Source organism: Rhinatrema bivittatum, chromosome 8 (genome assembly GCF_901001135.1).
Source record: "Rhinatrema bivittatum chromosome 8, aRhiBiv1.1, whole genome shotgun sequence".
NCBI classification, from domain to species: domain Eukaryota; kingdom Metazoa; phylum Chordata; class Amphibia; order Gymnophiona; family Rhinatrematidae; genus Rhinatrema; species Rhinatrema bivittatum.
In genome coordinates, this window is record NC_042622.1 from 5,435,575 (window position 1) to 5,451,276 (window position 15,702).

Genomic DNA, 15,702 nt, shown 5'->3' on the forward strand with positions numbered 1-15,702 from the left:
GGATTCCTGTTTGCCAGTAGGTGGTGGCAGAGAACTTTTTCCACATTCTTTTTATTTTTTTCTTACTCACTCACGTTATATATCCTTGGATTACTGGGAGTTTCCTCAGTAGCCTCTTGCCCTAGCCTATTAGGTTAATATCCTGCATTTCTCTCTTTCTTTTATTTTAACCCCCTCCCCCCTTTTTTTTTTCCTTTCTTTCAAGAGGGTACTTGGAATGGTCTGCTAGGACTAAAGGAAAGGAAATTATCTGGTAAGAATAAATTAGACCTCTTTTCTCATCCTGCAGAACAGTTCACACCTGTGGGATATACCAGAGCAGTAACAAATTCAGGTGGGCTGAGGCCTTAGAGGCCCCCAACACTACTTTGCTAAACTTCAGATCCTCTTCTACCTACAGATCTAACCTGTAATGGTTTGTGAAAGTTCTTCAGGAGGACCATATGGATGCCTTACAAATATCCTGTGGCATTACAGCCCTACTCTCTACTCACGAGGTTGTTTGAGCTCTATTAGAGTGGGCGCACAAGGCCCTCGGGGCCTGCTTTCCCTGCGCAACATATGCCGCCACTATCGCTTCCCTAATCCAGCGTGCAAACAATCCGACTGACCTCCTAAATTCATTGGTGACCTTTAAATAATGTAGCAGCGTCCTCCGGACATCTAGCGAGTGAGGGCTGCCCCCTACCTGTCCCCCCTCTGTCCTCCTCAGAGCTGGTAAAACAATCTTCTGATTTGCGAGAAAACCGATAGCACCTCAGGTAAGAAGGATGGGACAGGACGAATAACTACCCTGTCCTTGTGAATCGACAGGTAGGGCTCCCTATAGGACAACGCCTGGATCTCTGAGACCCTTCGGGCTGAGCATATCGCCACTAGAAAGACTGCCTTTAAAGTGAGGTCCTTTAATGTTGCCCCTGTAAGTGGTTCAAAGGGTGCCTTGGACAAGGCCCTAAGGACAACATTAAGGTCCCACATGGGTATTACCTGGCACTTCGGAAGCCGCATGTGTTTTACTGCCCTCAAGAAACGTGCTATGTCAGGGTGAGTCCCTAGGGAGCTTCCTTGCATTTGGCACCTAAAACAGGTTAATGTGCCACCTGCACTTCGAGAGAGTTTAGGGCTAGCCCTCTCTCTAGGATGTGCTGCAGAACTGCAAGATTCCCCCTGTTTTTGCTGTTTCTGGGGAAACTTTTCTTCCCTTGCACCACTCCTCAAAAACCTTCCAAACACTACCATACCCCTGGAAGGTAGAGTGCCTCCTAGACCTTAACAAGATGGCTACTACTGCCCTTGAATAGCCTTTTTTCTCTCAATTACCAGGCTGTAAGATAATAACGATCTGTCTTACCCTGCCTGAGCATGCTCTCGGTTTTCCCTAGCCTTAGAGGTGCATCCCTGCTCAGCCTCACTAGGTCTGCATAGCACGACCTTCTGGGCCAGTCTGGGGCCACCATAATAATCCAGCCCCCGTAATCTGCTGCTTTCCTCAGTACTCTCACTATCAAGGGCCATGGCGGAAACATGTACAACAGCTGGTCCACCGGCCATGGCTGGACTAGAGCATCTACACCTTTTGAACCCTGCTCCTGGTGCCTGCTGAAAAATGTTTCTGCCTTGGCATTCTTTTGTATTACCATCAAGTCCCATTCTGACCTTCCCTACCACTCTCGAAAACACTTCCTACACTAATTCACCTGCTCCGAGGTCTGATGTATGTCTGTTGTGGTAGTCTGCCTGTGCGTTCTCCTTCCCTGCTATGTAACTGGCAGCAGAGGGGGACTGGAAGGGCAGTAGAGGAGGACTGGAAGCGCGTGCCTAACAGCACGTGAATCTCAAACCCTTCAATTAACTGAGTGAAGATTAATTTAACGGTGGTTAAAGAGGATTGGTAAGTATAGTTTTCAGCAATTTTTGGACTTATAAAAGTTTGGAAAAAGGTGAAATTGTGGGATATATTCTTTAGAGTTTGTGTGTGTCTGAGGTAATAAGCAAGCCAGAGATAGTTAATTCTAGTGTCTGTCTTTCCCACCCACTCAACCCTTGATTTTTAGGCATGAGACACTTTCTCATTAAGAATCAATCAGGGTCTTATCTAAATCATACTATTGTACCAGCCCTTATTGAAAGTTTAATAATCCCCTTTGTAGGACACTAGCTGATTAATTAGTAAATTCACCTGTAAATTTAAAGTACTCTCATTCCAACTCCCTTAGTATCCTAAACTTAACTAGGAATTCAATAAAACTAAGATGAAGGCAGCAGTCCAGCAGCAAGAGGGGGGCTTTCCAGTGTTTTGCACTGAGTGTCACATGTATGATTTTTTACCCGCCGGTGAGAGATTGTATGTGTGCACTCGGTGCAAAGAGCTCCTGGCTCTCAGGGAACGAGTCCGATCTCTAGAGGCTAGAGTAGCAGACTTGAAGTAGCTGAGGCAGACAGACAGGTACATTGGTGAGACCTTCAGGGACATAGTAGCCAAGTCCCAAATCCAGTCTGGCAGCCCCAGTGCTGCCTTGGATCAGAAAAGTCTCTCAGTAGGAGAACATCACCCTGGTGTAGCAGGAAGTGATCCTGTAGCAAGGACCTGCTCTCCAGGTAATGTATTGTCCTCTCGCACTGAGGAAAAGTCTCCCAGGGCTACTGCCCAGGAGGGAAGGGTTAGGCTGGCCATCATAGTTGGTGATTCAATTATTAGAAATGTAGATAGCAGGCTGGCTGGTGGACCTGAGGACCGCCTGGTAACTTGCCTGCCTGGTGCGAAAGTGGCAGACCTCACGCGTCACCTAGATAGGATTATAGACAGTGCTGGGGAGGAGCAGGCTGTTGTGGTACATGTGTGCACCAACGACATAGGAAAATGTGGGACAGCGGTTCTGGAAGCCAAATTTAGGCTCTTAGGTAGAAAGCTTAAATCCAGAACCTCCAGGGCAGCGTTCTCTGAAATGCTCCCTGTTCCACGTGCAGGTCCCCAGAGGAAGGCAGAGCTCTGGAGTCTCAATGCATGGATGAGACGATGGTGCAAGGAAGAGGGATTCAGTTTTGTAAGGAACTGGGGAAACCTTTGGGGAAGGAGGAGACTTTTCCGAAAGGATGGGCTCCACCTTAACCAGAGTGGAACCAAGTTGCTGGCACTAACTTTCAAAAAGGAGATAGAGTAGCTTTTAAACTAGAACAAGGGGGAAAGCAGACAGTCATTCAGCAGTGCATGGTTCAGAGAAATGTTTCCTTGAAGGATACTAATCAAAAAGGAGAGTTAGGGCATCCCAACAGAGAGGTTCCAATAAAAGCAAACATAGTCCATGTGCCTATATGTAAAAAATCACCGAAGCTAATGATTTCCGAATTATCCCTAAGAACTGAATTACCGGCCCTGGGTGGATTTCTATTCTCCGAAGCACCTTTCCCACCAGGGGCTATGGCAGGAACACGTAAAGGAGGAGGTTCCGTTGCCATGGAAGGACTAGGGCATACACGCCCTCTGCGCCGTGCTCCCTTCTGTGACTGAAGAAGCGCAGAGCTTTTGCCTTCCTTTGAGTGGCCATCAGGTCCAGATGGGGGGGGGGGTTCCCTACCGGGCGAAGAGAATTGCCACTGCTTCGTCTGAGACCTCCCACTCTCCGGGATCTATGTGCTGACAGCTTAAGAAATCCGCTTGAACATTGTCCACCCCTGCTATGTGCAACGCCACCAGGCAAGAAGTGGAGCTCTGCCCATGCCATCAACTTGTCCGCCTCCCGAGAGACATGCCGGCTTTTCGTTCCCCCCTGACAGTTGATGTACATTACTGTAATGGTGTTGTCGGAGAGTACTCTTTCAGCTTGTTGAAGAACTAGGGGGGAGGAAGCGCTTCAAAGCGAGCCGGACTGCTCTGGTTTCCAGACGATCGATCGGCCATGTCGCTTGCACTGATGTCCATTGGCCCTGGGCCGACTGCGATTGACACACAGCTCCCTAGCCGGAGAGGCTGGCATCTGTGGTAATGATCACCCACTGAGGGATCTCCAAGTCCACTCCCTGCAGCAAGTGACCCCGACTGAGCCACCAGTTCAGGCTGTCCTTGGCGACTTCCTACAGCGGGAGGAGGGCTTGAAACTCCTGAGAGACTGGCTTCCAGTGGGAGAGTAATGCTCTCTGCAAAGGCCGCATATGCGCAAAGGCCCAGGGAACTAAATCTATAGTTGAAGCCATAGAGCCCAGGACCTGGAGATAGTCCCATACTGTGGGGAGGGCGAGGCAACGGAAACAATGTACCTGAGAGATGAAACCAAGCACGGTCCTGACGAAGGAAGACTTTGCCCAGATTGGTATCGAACTATGCTCCCAAGAAGTCGAACGTCTGAGAGGGAGTAAGGTTGCTCTTGGCAAAGTTGACAACCCATCCAAGAGAGTGGAGAAGAAGCAAAACTCTGTCCACCACCCATTGGCAAAGGTCCAGGGACTTCGCTCGAATGAGCCAACCATCCAGGTAGGGATGGACCAGAATCCCCTCCCTCCGCAGAGCTACTGCCATCACCACCATTACCTTGGTGAAGGTGCGGGGAGCGGTCGCCAGGCCAAAAGGGAGGGCCTGAAATTGAAAATGTTGACTGAGGATCTTGAAGCAAAGGAAGTGTTGATGTTCCTTGCGGATGGGGATGTGAAGATAAGCCTCTGTCAAGTCCAAGGAAGCTAGAAATTCTCTGCGGTGTACCGCCGCTATCACAGAGAGTAACATTTCCATCCTGAAGTGTGGGATCTTGAGGGCCCTGTTGACCATCTTGAGGTCCAGAATTGGACGGAAGGAGTCTTCCTTTTTGGGAACTACGAAGTAGACAGATTAGTGGCCTAACCCTTGTTCCGTCAGTGGCACCGGGAGGATAGCCCCTAAGTCCAGGAGCTGGTCGAGCGTTTGACGCATTATCCGTTGTTTCTGAACTGGTCCGCAGGGAGAGAAGAGAAACCTGTCTCTTAGGGGCCGAGCAAAGTCTAAAGCGTAGCCGTGCTGTAGAATATCCAGAACCCATTGGTCTGAGGTAATGTTGACCAACTCCTCGTAGAAGAGGGAGAGATGTCCCCCTATCCTGGGGGTTGAAGAGTGGGCTAGCAAACCTTCATTGGGAAGACTTGGAAGGGGCTCCATGAGGGAGGTTATCTCGAGCTGGCCTCCTGCCATGAAAGGAATGCGACCAGGACTGTGACCATGAGGAAGGCGGTCTTTGTGAGACCGGTCTTGACTGTCGAAAACGCTGCTGTCCTCGGAATTGGCTTCTAGTCGAGTTGAACATCCTGGAGGAGCGAGGACGATCCTCAGGCAGCTTATGCACCTTATTCTCTCCCAGGGATTTGATGATCTATTCTAGATCCTCACCTTAGAAACATAGAAACATAGAAACATAGAAATGACGGCAGAAGAAGACCGAATGGCCCATCCAGTCTGCCCAGCAAGCCTCACACATTTTTTCTCTCATTCTTATCTGTTACTCTTAGCTCCTTGTTCTATTCCCCTTCCACCCCCACCATTAATGTAGAGAGCAGTGATGGAGCTGCATGCAAGTGAAATATCTAGCTTGATTAGTTAGGGGTAGTAGGGGCAGTAACCGCCGCGATAAGCAAGCTACACCCATGCTTATTTGTTTTACCTAGACTATGTTGTACAGCTCTTGTTGGTTTTTTTTTTTTTTTTTTTTTTTTTTTTCTTCTCCCCTGCTGTAGAAGCAGAGAGCCATGCTGGATATGCATTGAAAGTGAAGTATCAGGCACATTTGGTTGGGGTAGTAACCGCCGTGACAAGCCAGCTACTCCTCGCTTTGTGATTGCGAATCCTTTTTTTTTCTTCACCCCTGTCGTTGAAGCTATGCAGGATATGCGTGAAGCATCAGTTTTTTGTTTTTTGTTTTTTTTTTTTCCCCCTGCCCTTGAAGCAGAGAGCTATGCTGGAAATGCGTGATGTATCAGTCTTTCTCCCATGCCGATGCAGGAGAGAACCATGCTGGATATGCATGGAAAGTGAAGTATCAGGCACATTTGGTTTGGGGTAGTAACTGCCGTAACAAGCCAGCTACTCCCCGCATTTTGAGTGCGAACCCTTTTTCTTCTCCTTTGCCGTTGTAGCAGAGAGCTCTGCTGGATGTGTGAAGTATCAGTTATTCTTCTCCCCTGTCATTGAAGCAGAGAGCTATGCTGTATATGCATTGAAAGTGAAGTATCAGGCATATTTGGTTTGGGGTAGTAACCGCCGTAACAAGCCAGCTACTCCCCTCTTTATGAGTGCAAATCCTTTTTTCCATTACCTCTTGCTGTTGAAGCTTAGAGTGATGTAGGAGTCACAGTAAGCATGTGTATGTTTATTTAGTAAGGGTATTGTGTCAATAGCCATCATTCTGGCGAGTCACCCACTCTTCATTGGTGGCCTCTTGACTTTATGGATCCGCAGTGTTTATCCCACGCCCCTTTGAAGTCTTTCACAGTTCTGGTCTTCACCACTTCCTCCGGAAGGGCATTCCAGGCATCCACCACCCTCTCCGTGAAGAAATACTTCCTGACATTGGTTCTGAATCTTCCTCCCTGGAGCCTCAAATCGTGACCCCTGGTTCTGCTGATTATTTTCCTACGGAAGAGGTTTGTCGTTGTTTTTGGATCATTAAAACCTTTCAAGTATCTGAAAGTCTGTATCATATCACCTCTGCTCCTCCTCTCCTCCAGGGTGTACATATTTAGATTCTTCAATCTCTCCTCGTACGTCATCCTATGAAGATCCTCCACCTTCCTGGTCGCCCTTCTCTGTACCGCTTCCATCTTGTCTTTGTCTTTTTGTAGATACGGTCTCCAGAACTGAACACAGTACTCCAGGTGAGGCCTCACCAAGGACCTGTACAAGGGAATAATCACTTCCCTTTTCTTACTTGATATTCCTCTCTCTATGCAGCCCAGCATTCTTCTGGCTTTTGCTATCGCCTTGTCGCATTGTTTCGCAGACTTCATATCATTAGACACTATCACCCCAAGGTCCCTCTCCTGCTCCGTGCTCATCAGCCTTTCCCCCCTCATCGAGTACAGTTCATTCGGATTTCCACTCCCCATATGCATGACTTTGCACTTCTTGGCATTGAATCTCAGCTGCCATATCTTCGACCACTCTTCCAGTTTCCTTAGATCCCGTCTCATTCTCTCTACTCCTTCCGGCGTGTCCACTCTGTTGCAGATCTTAGTGTCATCCGCAAAAAGACAAACCTTACCTTCTATCCCGTCTGCAATGTCGCTCACAAAGATATTGAACAGGACCGGTCCCAACACCGATCCTTGCGGCACACCACTTAAAACCGCTCTCTCTTCAGAGAAGGCTCCATTTACCATCACACATTGTTTTCTGTCCGTCAACCAATTTGCAATCCAGGTCACCACATCGGCACTCACTCCCAAGCTTCTCGTTTTATTCACCAGTCTCCTGTGCGGAACCGTATCAAAAGCTTTGCTGAAATCCAAGTAGATGACATCTAGTGCTCTTCCTTGATCCAATTCCTTGGTTACCCAGTCAAAAAAGTCAATCAAATTTGTCTGACAGGATCTTCCCCTGGTGAATCCATGCTGCCTCTGGTCCATCAATTCTCCAGACTGTAGATAGTTGACTATTCTCTCTTTCAGCAGTGACTCCATTACTTTTCCCACCACCGATGTGAGGCTAACCGGTCTGTAGTTGCCTGCCTCTTCCCTGTTCCCACTCTTGTGAAGCGGGACCACCACCGCTCTTCTCCAATCACTCGGCACCACTCCCGTTTCTAGGGATCTATTGAACAGGTCACACAGCGGACCCGCCAGAACATCTCTGAGCTCCTCAATATCCTTGGATGAATCCCATCAGGCCCCATGGCTTTGTCCACTTTCAGGTTCTTTAGTTCTTCCCACACATTTTCTACTGTAAAAGGATTTCATCTATTCCCCTTCCCTCCAGTTTCTTGTTGTTTAGAGATGGTCCTTCTCCAGGGTCTTCTTTAGTGAACACAGAGCTGAAGTATTCGTTTAATATTTCTGCCATTTCTTCGTCTCTCTCTACACATTGATCATTACCACCTTTCAATTTCACTATACCACTTTGGACCTTTCTCTTTTCGCTGATGTATCTGAAAAATGTTTTGTCACCATTTTTTATCTCCTTGGCAATCCTCTCTTCCGCTTGACTCTTTGCCAACTTGATTAATTTCTTTGTCTCCCTCAGTTGATACAAATATTCTTCTTTGTGCTCCTCCCTTTGGGATCCTTTATATTTCTTGAATGCTGTTCTTTTAGCTTTAATTTTGTCAGCCACCTCCATTGAGAACCAGATAGGTTTCAGTTTTCTTTTGCTTTTCTTTACATTTCTAACATATAGAGCAGTTGCCTTGGTGATTGCTCCTTTTAGATTGGTCCACTGCTGATCCACATCTCTCTCGTTCTCCCATCCTTTAAGTTCTTCCTCCAGGTAGTTCCCCATTTCCTCAAAGTCTGTGTTTTTGAACTGTAAAACTCGGGTCTTTGTGGTTCTTTTCCCTATTATTTTAGTGATATTAAACCATACCGTTTGATGATCACTGCTGCTGAGGTGGGCGCCCACCTGGACATCTGAGACATTATCTGCATTAGTGAGCACTAAGTCGAGTATAGCTCCTTCTCTCGTGGGTTCCAACACCATTTGTTTGAACAAAGATACTTGCATGGCATCCACTATCGCTCTACTATTTTTAGTTTCTGCAGATGGGATTTTCCAGTCTACATCTGGCATATTAAAGTCACCCACGATCACCACTTCTCCCTTCTTACCTATCTTATGGATGTCTTTAACCAGATCTCTGTCCAGCTCTTCCTTTTGGTTTGGAGGCCTGTAAACCACTCCAATATAAATGGATGCTCCGTCATCGTTTTTTAGGTCGACCCATAGAGCTTCTTCAATACCCCAACTTCCTTGTAGCTCAGTTGCTTGGATGTTGTTTCTGACATAAAGAGCCACACCTCCCCCTTTTCTATCCTCTCTGTCCTTCCTTAACAAGTTGTAGCCTGGTATTGTTGTATCCCATTCATGAGATTCTGTGAACCATGTTTCTGTGATAGCAACAATGTCCAATTCTGCCTCAGCCATTAGGGCCTGCAGATCTGGGATTTTATTTCCCAAACTATGAGCATTTGTGGTCATAGCCTTCCAGGTACTCTCTTTACGGTTATTGCATTTCCTGGACTCCTTGTGAGATATTTGTTGAGATTTGTTATTCACTTCACTATTTCTTTTTGCGGTAGTGCCACTGTTGACAGAGTTTTCCATCTCAATTAGATTTTTTTTTTGCTTATGGATCTTTAAATACTGCATGCATTGTGTTTTCTCTCTCTTTTCTGGTAATACTGCAATGCTTTTCTCAAGAACTTCTTCAGTTTTTATTTTAGAGAAGGCTTGTTCTTTTTGCATTTGGTACATTGTGTGTCTCCTCATCACAGGTCTAATTCTACCAGAGCCAACTGTATTCCTGGTTTTTAAAGAATTTCCTGATGACCTGTTTGAGTGGGGCGGTATACCTGTTGGCTGCTGTTCTGTCAAGAATGGGTGACTGTGGGTCCTACCTGAGCCTAATGGATCTCCTTTTCTTGACTCCTGGTTTGTTTGTGGTATTGGGGAATTATTTTCTGAGTAATGCAATGTGGGTGTAATTCTTTTAATTGAAGCTAATTGATCTTTAATCACAGTCAGCTCCATTTTCAAGGATGAGAGTTGTGCACAAATTGGGCAAGCTCTAAGTTTCCAGATGCTTTCCCTCAGAATAAAGGCTCCACAGCAGTTACATTGGATAGTCCTCATCTTGGTAATTTGTGGCTTTATTTCCTTGACTGTAACCAATGTACTAATTTATCTTGCTGCCAATGGTAATCTAGGCAGTCTTTATTAGAAACAAGCCCCAGGGGTGGGTGGGAGTCAAACAGTTTAGCCTGGGACAAGCTGGGTAAAGCAGGGCACTACTGGACAGTTGTCTTTGCCTTTTGGTCAATTCTTTTTTTTAAAAAAACAGTCTTTATGCCCCAGTTTTTTAGTTGTGCCAGCTAACCCCAAACTAGAGAGATTTTCCCAGTTTAAAAGCTGATAGCTTTGCAGACAGGAAATAATCAACAGAAGCTTTCTACACAAGCTTCTACACAAAATGAAACAGACTAGAAAGAAGTTAAAACACAGGCAGTAAATAATCACAGAAGCTTTCTACACAAGCTCCTACACAACTTCAGATCAATAAGCAAAAAGAAGTAAAATAAGCAGAAAATACTTAGCCAGAATGAAGATTTTGCAATGCAGTTAAACAGTTCCACCAGAGAAATCCCTTAGCATGTGCTCAGGACAACAATGGCTAACAATGGCTCCCTTCCTTGCTCTGATTACCTTGCACAGGTCTGAGCCACACCCAATTTAGTTAGATTACGTCACTTCTGGACTGTTGTCTTTGCCTTTTGGTCAATTCTTTTTTTTAAAAAAACAGTCTTTATGCCCCAGTTTTTTAGTTGTGCCAGCTAACCCCAAACTAATCACCAAACAATAACTTGCCCTTGAAGGGGAGAGATCCCAGCTGAGACTTAGACAACGAATCCGCCGACCAGTTACGAAGCCAGAGGAGATATCTAACAGAAACTGCGGATACCATTGATCTGGCCTGGACGCGGAGAAGATCACATAGCGCATCTGTCCCATAAGCTATTACCGCTTCTAGGCCTCCGCCTGTTGCGCTTCCTCTAGTGGCAGGTCTTGAGTACTGAGCAGCTGGTTGGACCCATCTGAGACCTGCATGCTGCATTAGAGAGCTACATACTGCAGCTCTGACCCCCAGGGCTGATACCTCAAAAATCCTTTTGAGGGACACTTCAAGCTTCCGATCCTGGAGTTCTCAGAGGGTGGCTCCACCTGTCACCGGGATGGTAGTTCTCTTTGTGACCACCGATACTGACGCGTCAATCTTGGGAACTTTGAGGAGCTCTACGTACTCCTCTGGGAGAGGGTAGAGCTTGTCCATAGCCCTGCCTACTCGCAGAGAAGACTGGCGAATCCAATTCTCTGGATAATAATTGAAGGAGCATAGGATGAAAGGGAAACATTTTCGCCAATGGACGCATACCGGCAAGAACGGGGTGCCCCTTCGTGGGTCCCGCACTGGTGCCAGGAGGGTCTTGTGGAGGATCAATATCCAACTCAGCTAGGACATGGGGGATAAGAGAATCCAGCTCATCCCTCTGAAACAGACGTAAGACCCTAGGGTCGTCCCCTTCCATTGCATGTGAGAAGCCAGATCATCCTGGTCCAGCACCGGAGCCCCCTGAGAAGCAGAATCTGGATGGGGAACTACCCTAACCCGAGAGGACCCCTGAGAAACTGCAGCGGCTCCCTGAGGAACCGCAGTGGATCCCAAGGGATCTGCCAACCTGATAACTTTGGGAGGAGGGGGCCCTGAAGATGCATCCTGGTACTGGTCCAGACTGGCCAAGTAGGCATTGTGCAGAAGAAGCATAAAATCCGCTGAAAATAGCCTGGGGGGGTGAAGAACCCAAAGGAGGTATAACAGGAAGGTCCCTCGATGTTGTTCTCTGGTCCGGGGCGTTAACACGGGTCAAAACCGGTGGAGGAGAAAAACTGCCGTCTGATTCTTCATTTGGCTGCATGGGAACGCAGGGCTGTGAAGACAAAATGGCCACCGTTCCCATGTTAGATGGGATTGGGGCCATCTCCTCAGCGAGCAGCCACGCTTGAGAGCGCAAAGCCGACCATCCAGCCGGCCTCGAGGGACCCTCCCCGTTGGGGAGGCACCTTGAACAGATTCCTTCGCGGGAGAGCCGGGCTCCCCGCAGGTGGCACAGCGCTATGATCGCGGCATGGGGAAAATGAGTCTGGCCAAAAAAAAACCAGAGACGGAGCCTGGCAGAAGCCGGTAAGGAAAACCTCTGCTAAAAAATGACGACTTGGCTTTTTTTTTTTTTTTAAATAAGCAGAGGAATGTTGCCTCAGTGCTAGCGCTGCCCCGAGGAAGTCGGCGTCTCAGGGCAGAGTGCCGTTGTATAGAGGGAGAGGTTGGACCACCTACTTTCACCTCAGTAAACCAGAAAAAGCCCGTGAAAGGAAAAAATACAAAACCTACCCTATGTAGGTCCTGAAACAATGCTAGGTAAAACTATCACCAGTTCTGCCTGCAAGCATGGAAGTGATTGAATACTCAGAAAGTAATTTAAACTTTTTTTTTTTGCTAAACTTGATCCATCCAGACAGAGAAATAAAAAATAGGAGAAATCTAAATCTCTATCCCCCCCCTTTTTTTTTTAAACTGAACTAGGGAACCGCAGGATCTGTCACCTTCATCTGCTGGAGTCAGAGAAATACTGAAGGGACGCAGAGGGCGCCCCAGGTTATGGGAGGGCACCCTTCAACTTTTTCTCTGACTCCGTCTGCTGGAAGGGAGACACAACCCACTGTCTGGACTGATCCGGGTACGTAGAGGGAACAAGCTGCTCTCGCGGCTCCCCTGTTCTCCGGCGATTCACAGCCATGACAGCAGGGGCAAAAGGAGCCTGTGAATGGAGCTCCTCCTGCGTGCATTTTCGGCCACGCGTCTTGCCGCTGCAGGGGAGAAGCTTGCGATCCCACTGCTGTGGCTGAGGACGCCGAACCGCTCCCTATGAGCGTGAGCCTCCCCCTCCTGGAACTGCCCCTCTGCAGACCGCGGCTCGCTTAGGACTACTCCAGGTTTGTTTGGGTTTTTTTTTTTTTTTTTAAAGGTAAAGCTTCATCTATTTCTTTGATTTTTTTCTTTTTTGATAGCTCCTAACTAGCCCAGTATACACTCCCACCTCCTGGAGGCAGAGAACTACTGAGGAACCTCCCAGCTATCCCAGGATATATAGCATGAGTGACAAAAGCAGGAAAAAGAAAGAACGCAGAAAACGTTCTCTGCCTCCATCCACTGGCAAGCAGGGGAATCCCACAGGAGTGGACTGGTCTGCAAGACGAAAAGGAAGATAGTGCTAGCCATAGAAATAGGAAAGAGGGGAAGATAAAAGAAGGAGGCACCAACAGCAAACACCCAGCCCCCCAATAAGACTTGGCCCCCAGTGTATTCCCACTGCCCCATGCTGCATTCACATAATGAGATTCCCTTCTTTGGTACCTGTGATTGTGGTTGAATTTCTGGACCAGTCGGCTGCCATCAGCAAGACGGATCTGGATACTGGTGACAGGCTCAGTCTCTCTGATAGTGACAGAGGAGCTAGCTTTGGCTTCGTTCTCTGCCTGCTGTGATGGAGAGCTGGCGCCAATCACCTGTGGGGCCGTGCTGAGGAGAACACCAGCAGGGAAGGGGACACAGAGAACAGCAGCTTAGAACGCAAGAACCTTCTAGCAATCAGAGGCAGCTGCATCCAATCCAGGTCCTATCACCATCGCACAGCCCATCCCAGTCTTCACACATACCTGCCCAGTTTCTGCCCCTCTCCAGTGAAAGCCTTGAAGATGCCCTTCGCTTTTATAAACTCTTCATCCCGATGGTCCTCCATGTCCAGATTGACCTGCCCTCCGTGTGCCAACCTGCGCAGCTCTGATGGTACCTCTCTGCCAACAGAGAGAAGCTACAGTGTCAGAATCCAGATGCCAAGAAGCAAGTCACCCATTTCACCATGCCAGTCCCCTGCCTTCTCCCAGCATGCCACTCAGTAAGGTCACAGCCCCTGCAAGGAACGCTCCTTCATACCCTCTGCGGATGGACTCCAGAAACTGAGCGTTGGCTGGGTCCTGATAGCTCTGTAGCTCCCCATTGTCCAAGCTAAATCCGTTCTTCCACAGTTTCAGCACCACATGCACCTGCACGAGAAAGGGAGAGACGAGCTACGGCACAAGGGTCTTCAGTGTCACATTACTCCCTTAATCCCCTCTTCCCCACCTGAGGATTCAGGACTCCAAAATAAGGAAAGGAATCTGTTTCTATACAGAGACTTCCATAAAAATGGTACTTTCTCCCCAGCCAGAGAACCGGCTGTGTGCACACTGGAGAGGGCGGCACTGCAGCAGCCTATACTCACATCCTGAGCAAAGTGCTGCGCTCTCTCTGCTGCTACGTACGCAGATGCCTCCTCCGGTGCTGCCCCCAAACGGTATCCTCCCCCAGCAAAGGGCTGCAAGAGAAACAGACCAAATTACAGCCCGCAGCCCGCAGCACGAGTTTCTAGACCTGTACTCAGACCCAAAGCAAGCTGCATTCTCCGCAGGCTCGGATCCTGCTGTACAGGAGCTCTCAGAAGCAGACTGGGAAACGAAAATATGCAGCTGTCATCCCAATGGGGTCAGTCTCACCGTGGCTCTACTGCTTTCACCGGGGCTCTTCGCTGCCCGATCCACGGCCACAGCTCCGTGCTCTTTGGCCCCTCTAAATAAGTCCTCTACCAGCTCATTGGGACTTTTCTTTCTGGGAGGCCCAACAATCTGCTGCCCGCTTCTTTCAGAGCCCCCAGCATAAAACCTGCACAGAAAACAGCACAGGAATACCAAGGCTCTGTCATGGGTTCTCACAACATTTAGAAAGGCTCCAAGTGAGCTGGGCCCATAGAACAGATAAACACATAACCAATCCCAGGACGTGCACAGGCACACACAATGGGGGAGACCACTAACCACACAAATGAGAAATGACCACTTACCTCATAATTTCCTGTTCTTTAGGACAGTCAGATGAATCCAAAACACAAGGGTTATGCACCTCTACCAGCAGATGGAGATGGAGCAAACTAAGGTCATCTGCAGCGATCCCAGCCTGCCAGTATTTCCCTTCAAAAGCAACTGTGGACAGACTAGCAAAAAACTTGATTAAAAACATAACCATTTCAGTACTCAGCCAACAGGCAACACTGAGCTCAGATAAGAATGTAATAACAGTCCAGGGACTGGACTAACACTCATCAGTAATCCCTGTAACACGTACCCACACAGGAGGGCTATAATACAATCGTTTGTCAGCCAAGGGAGGGAAGCTGGATTCATCTGTCTATCCTAAGGAAAAGGAAAATTATCAGGTAAGTAGTAATTTTTCATTTCTTAGCATCTAGACAGATGAATCCACAACCAGTGGGATGTACCAAAGCTACTCCTGAATAGGGCGGGAGGCTGCCCGCAATCCAGTCAGAACCGTATGTACGAAAGCTGCGTCCTCCTGGGCTTGAACATCCAGACGATAATACCTGGAAAAAGTGTATAAGGAGGACCACATCCCAGCTCAGCTTAGCAAATGTCGATGGGAGACAATCTAACTTCTGCCCATGACACTGCCTGAGCCCTAGTGGAATGAACTCTAACCTGACCAGGTAACGGCTGCTCAGGATTTACATATGCAGCCGCCACTACCTCCTTAATCCAGTGAACTATTGTAGCCCGTGAAACCAGCTCGCCCTGTTTACATCCACCGTGAAGAACAACAGGCGATCTGATTTCTGTAAAGTCTCAGTAACCTCCAATTACCGGATGATATGTCTCCTGACATCCAAGGATCACAACAGATGATACTCCTCTACATCTCTCTCTGTCCAGACACGGCAGGGAGATGGACTGATTCAAGTGAAAAATCAGTGACCACTTTCGGTAAAAAAGAAGGAACAGTACACAGCTGTACCGCCCCTGGAGTTACCTGGAGGAAAGCCTGGAAACTCCCCGCAAAACAAATTGCCACAAGAAGCACAGTTTTCAAAGTCAGT

At 47.9% G+C, this 15,702-nt stretch overlaps 1 protein-coding gene across 2 annotated transcripts in view; it reads right to left on the bottom strand.

The window, feature by feature from the left end:
- Window positions 1-15,702, bottom strand: part of NSFL1C (NSFL1 cofactor) — a 67,600-nt gene that overhangs the window by 1,331 nt on the left and 50,567 nt on the right. Inside the window, exons 4-8 of one of the 2 annotated variants that reach the window (XM_029611324.1) lie at window positions 14,312-14,477; window positions 14,041-14,133; window positions 13,713-13,822; window positions 13,436-13,573; window positions 13,134-13,298 (exon numbers count right to left, since the gene is read on the bottom strand). In XM_029611324.1, the coding sequence (XP_029467184.1) occupies window positions 13,134-13,298; window positions 13,436-13,573; window positions 13,713-13,822; window positions 14,041-14,133; window positions 14,312-14,477 (672 nt within the window). The remainder of the gene's footprint in view (window positions 1-13,133; window positions 13,299-13,435; window positions 13,574-13,712; window positions 13,823-14,040; window positions 14,134-14,311; window positions 14,478-15,702) is intronic. The other variant, XM_029611325.1, reaches the window with a different exon arrangement.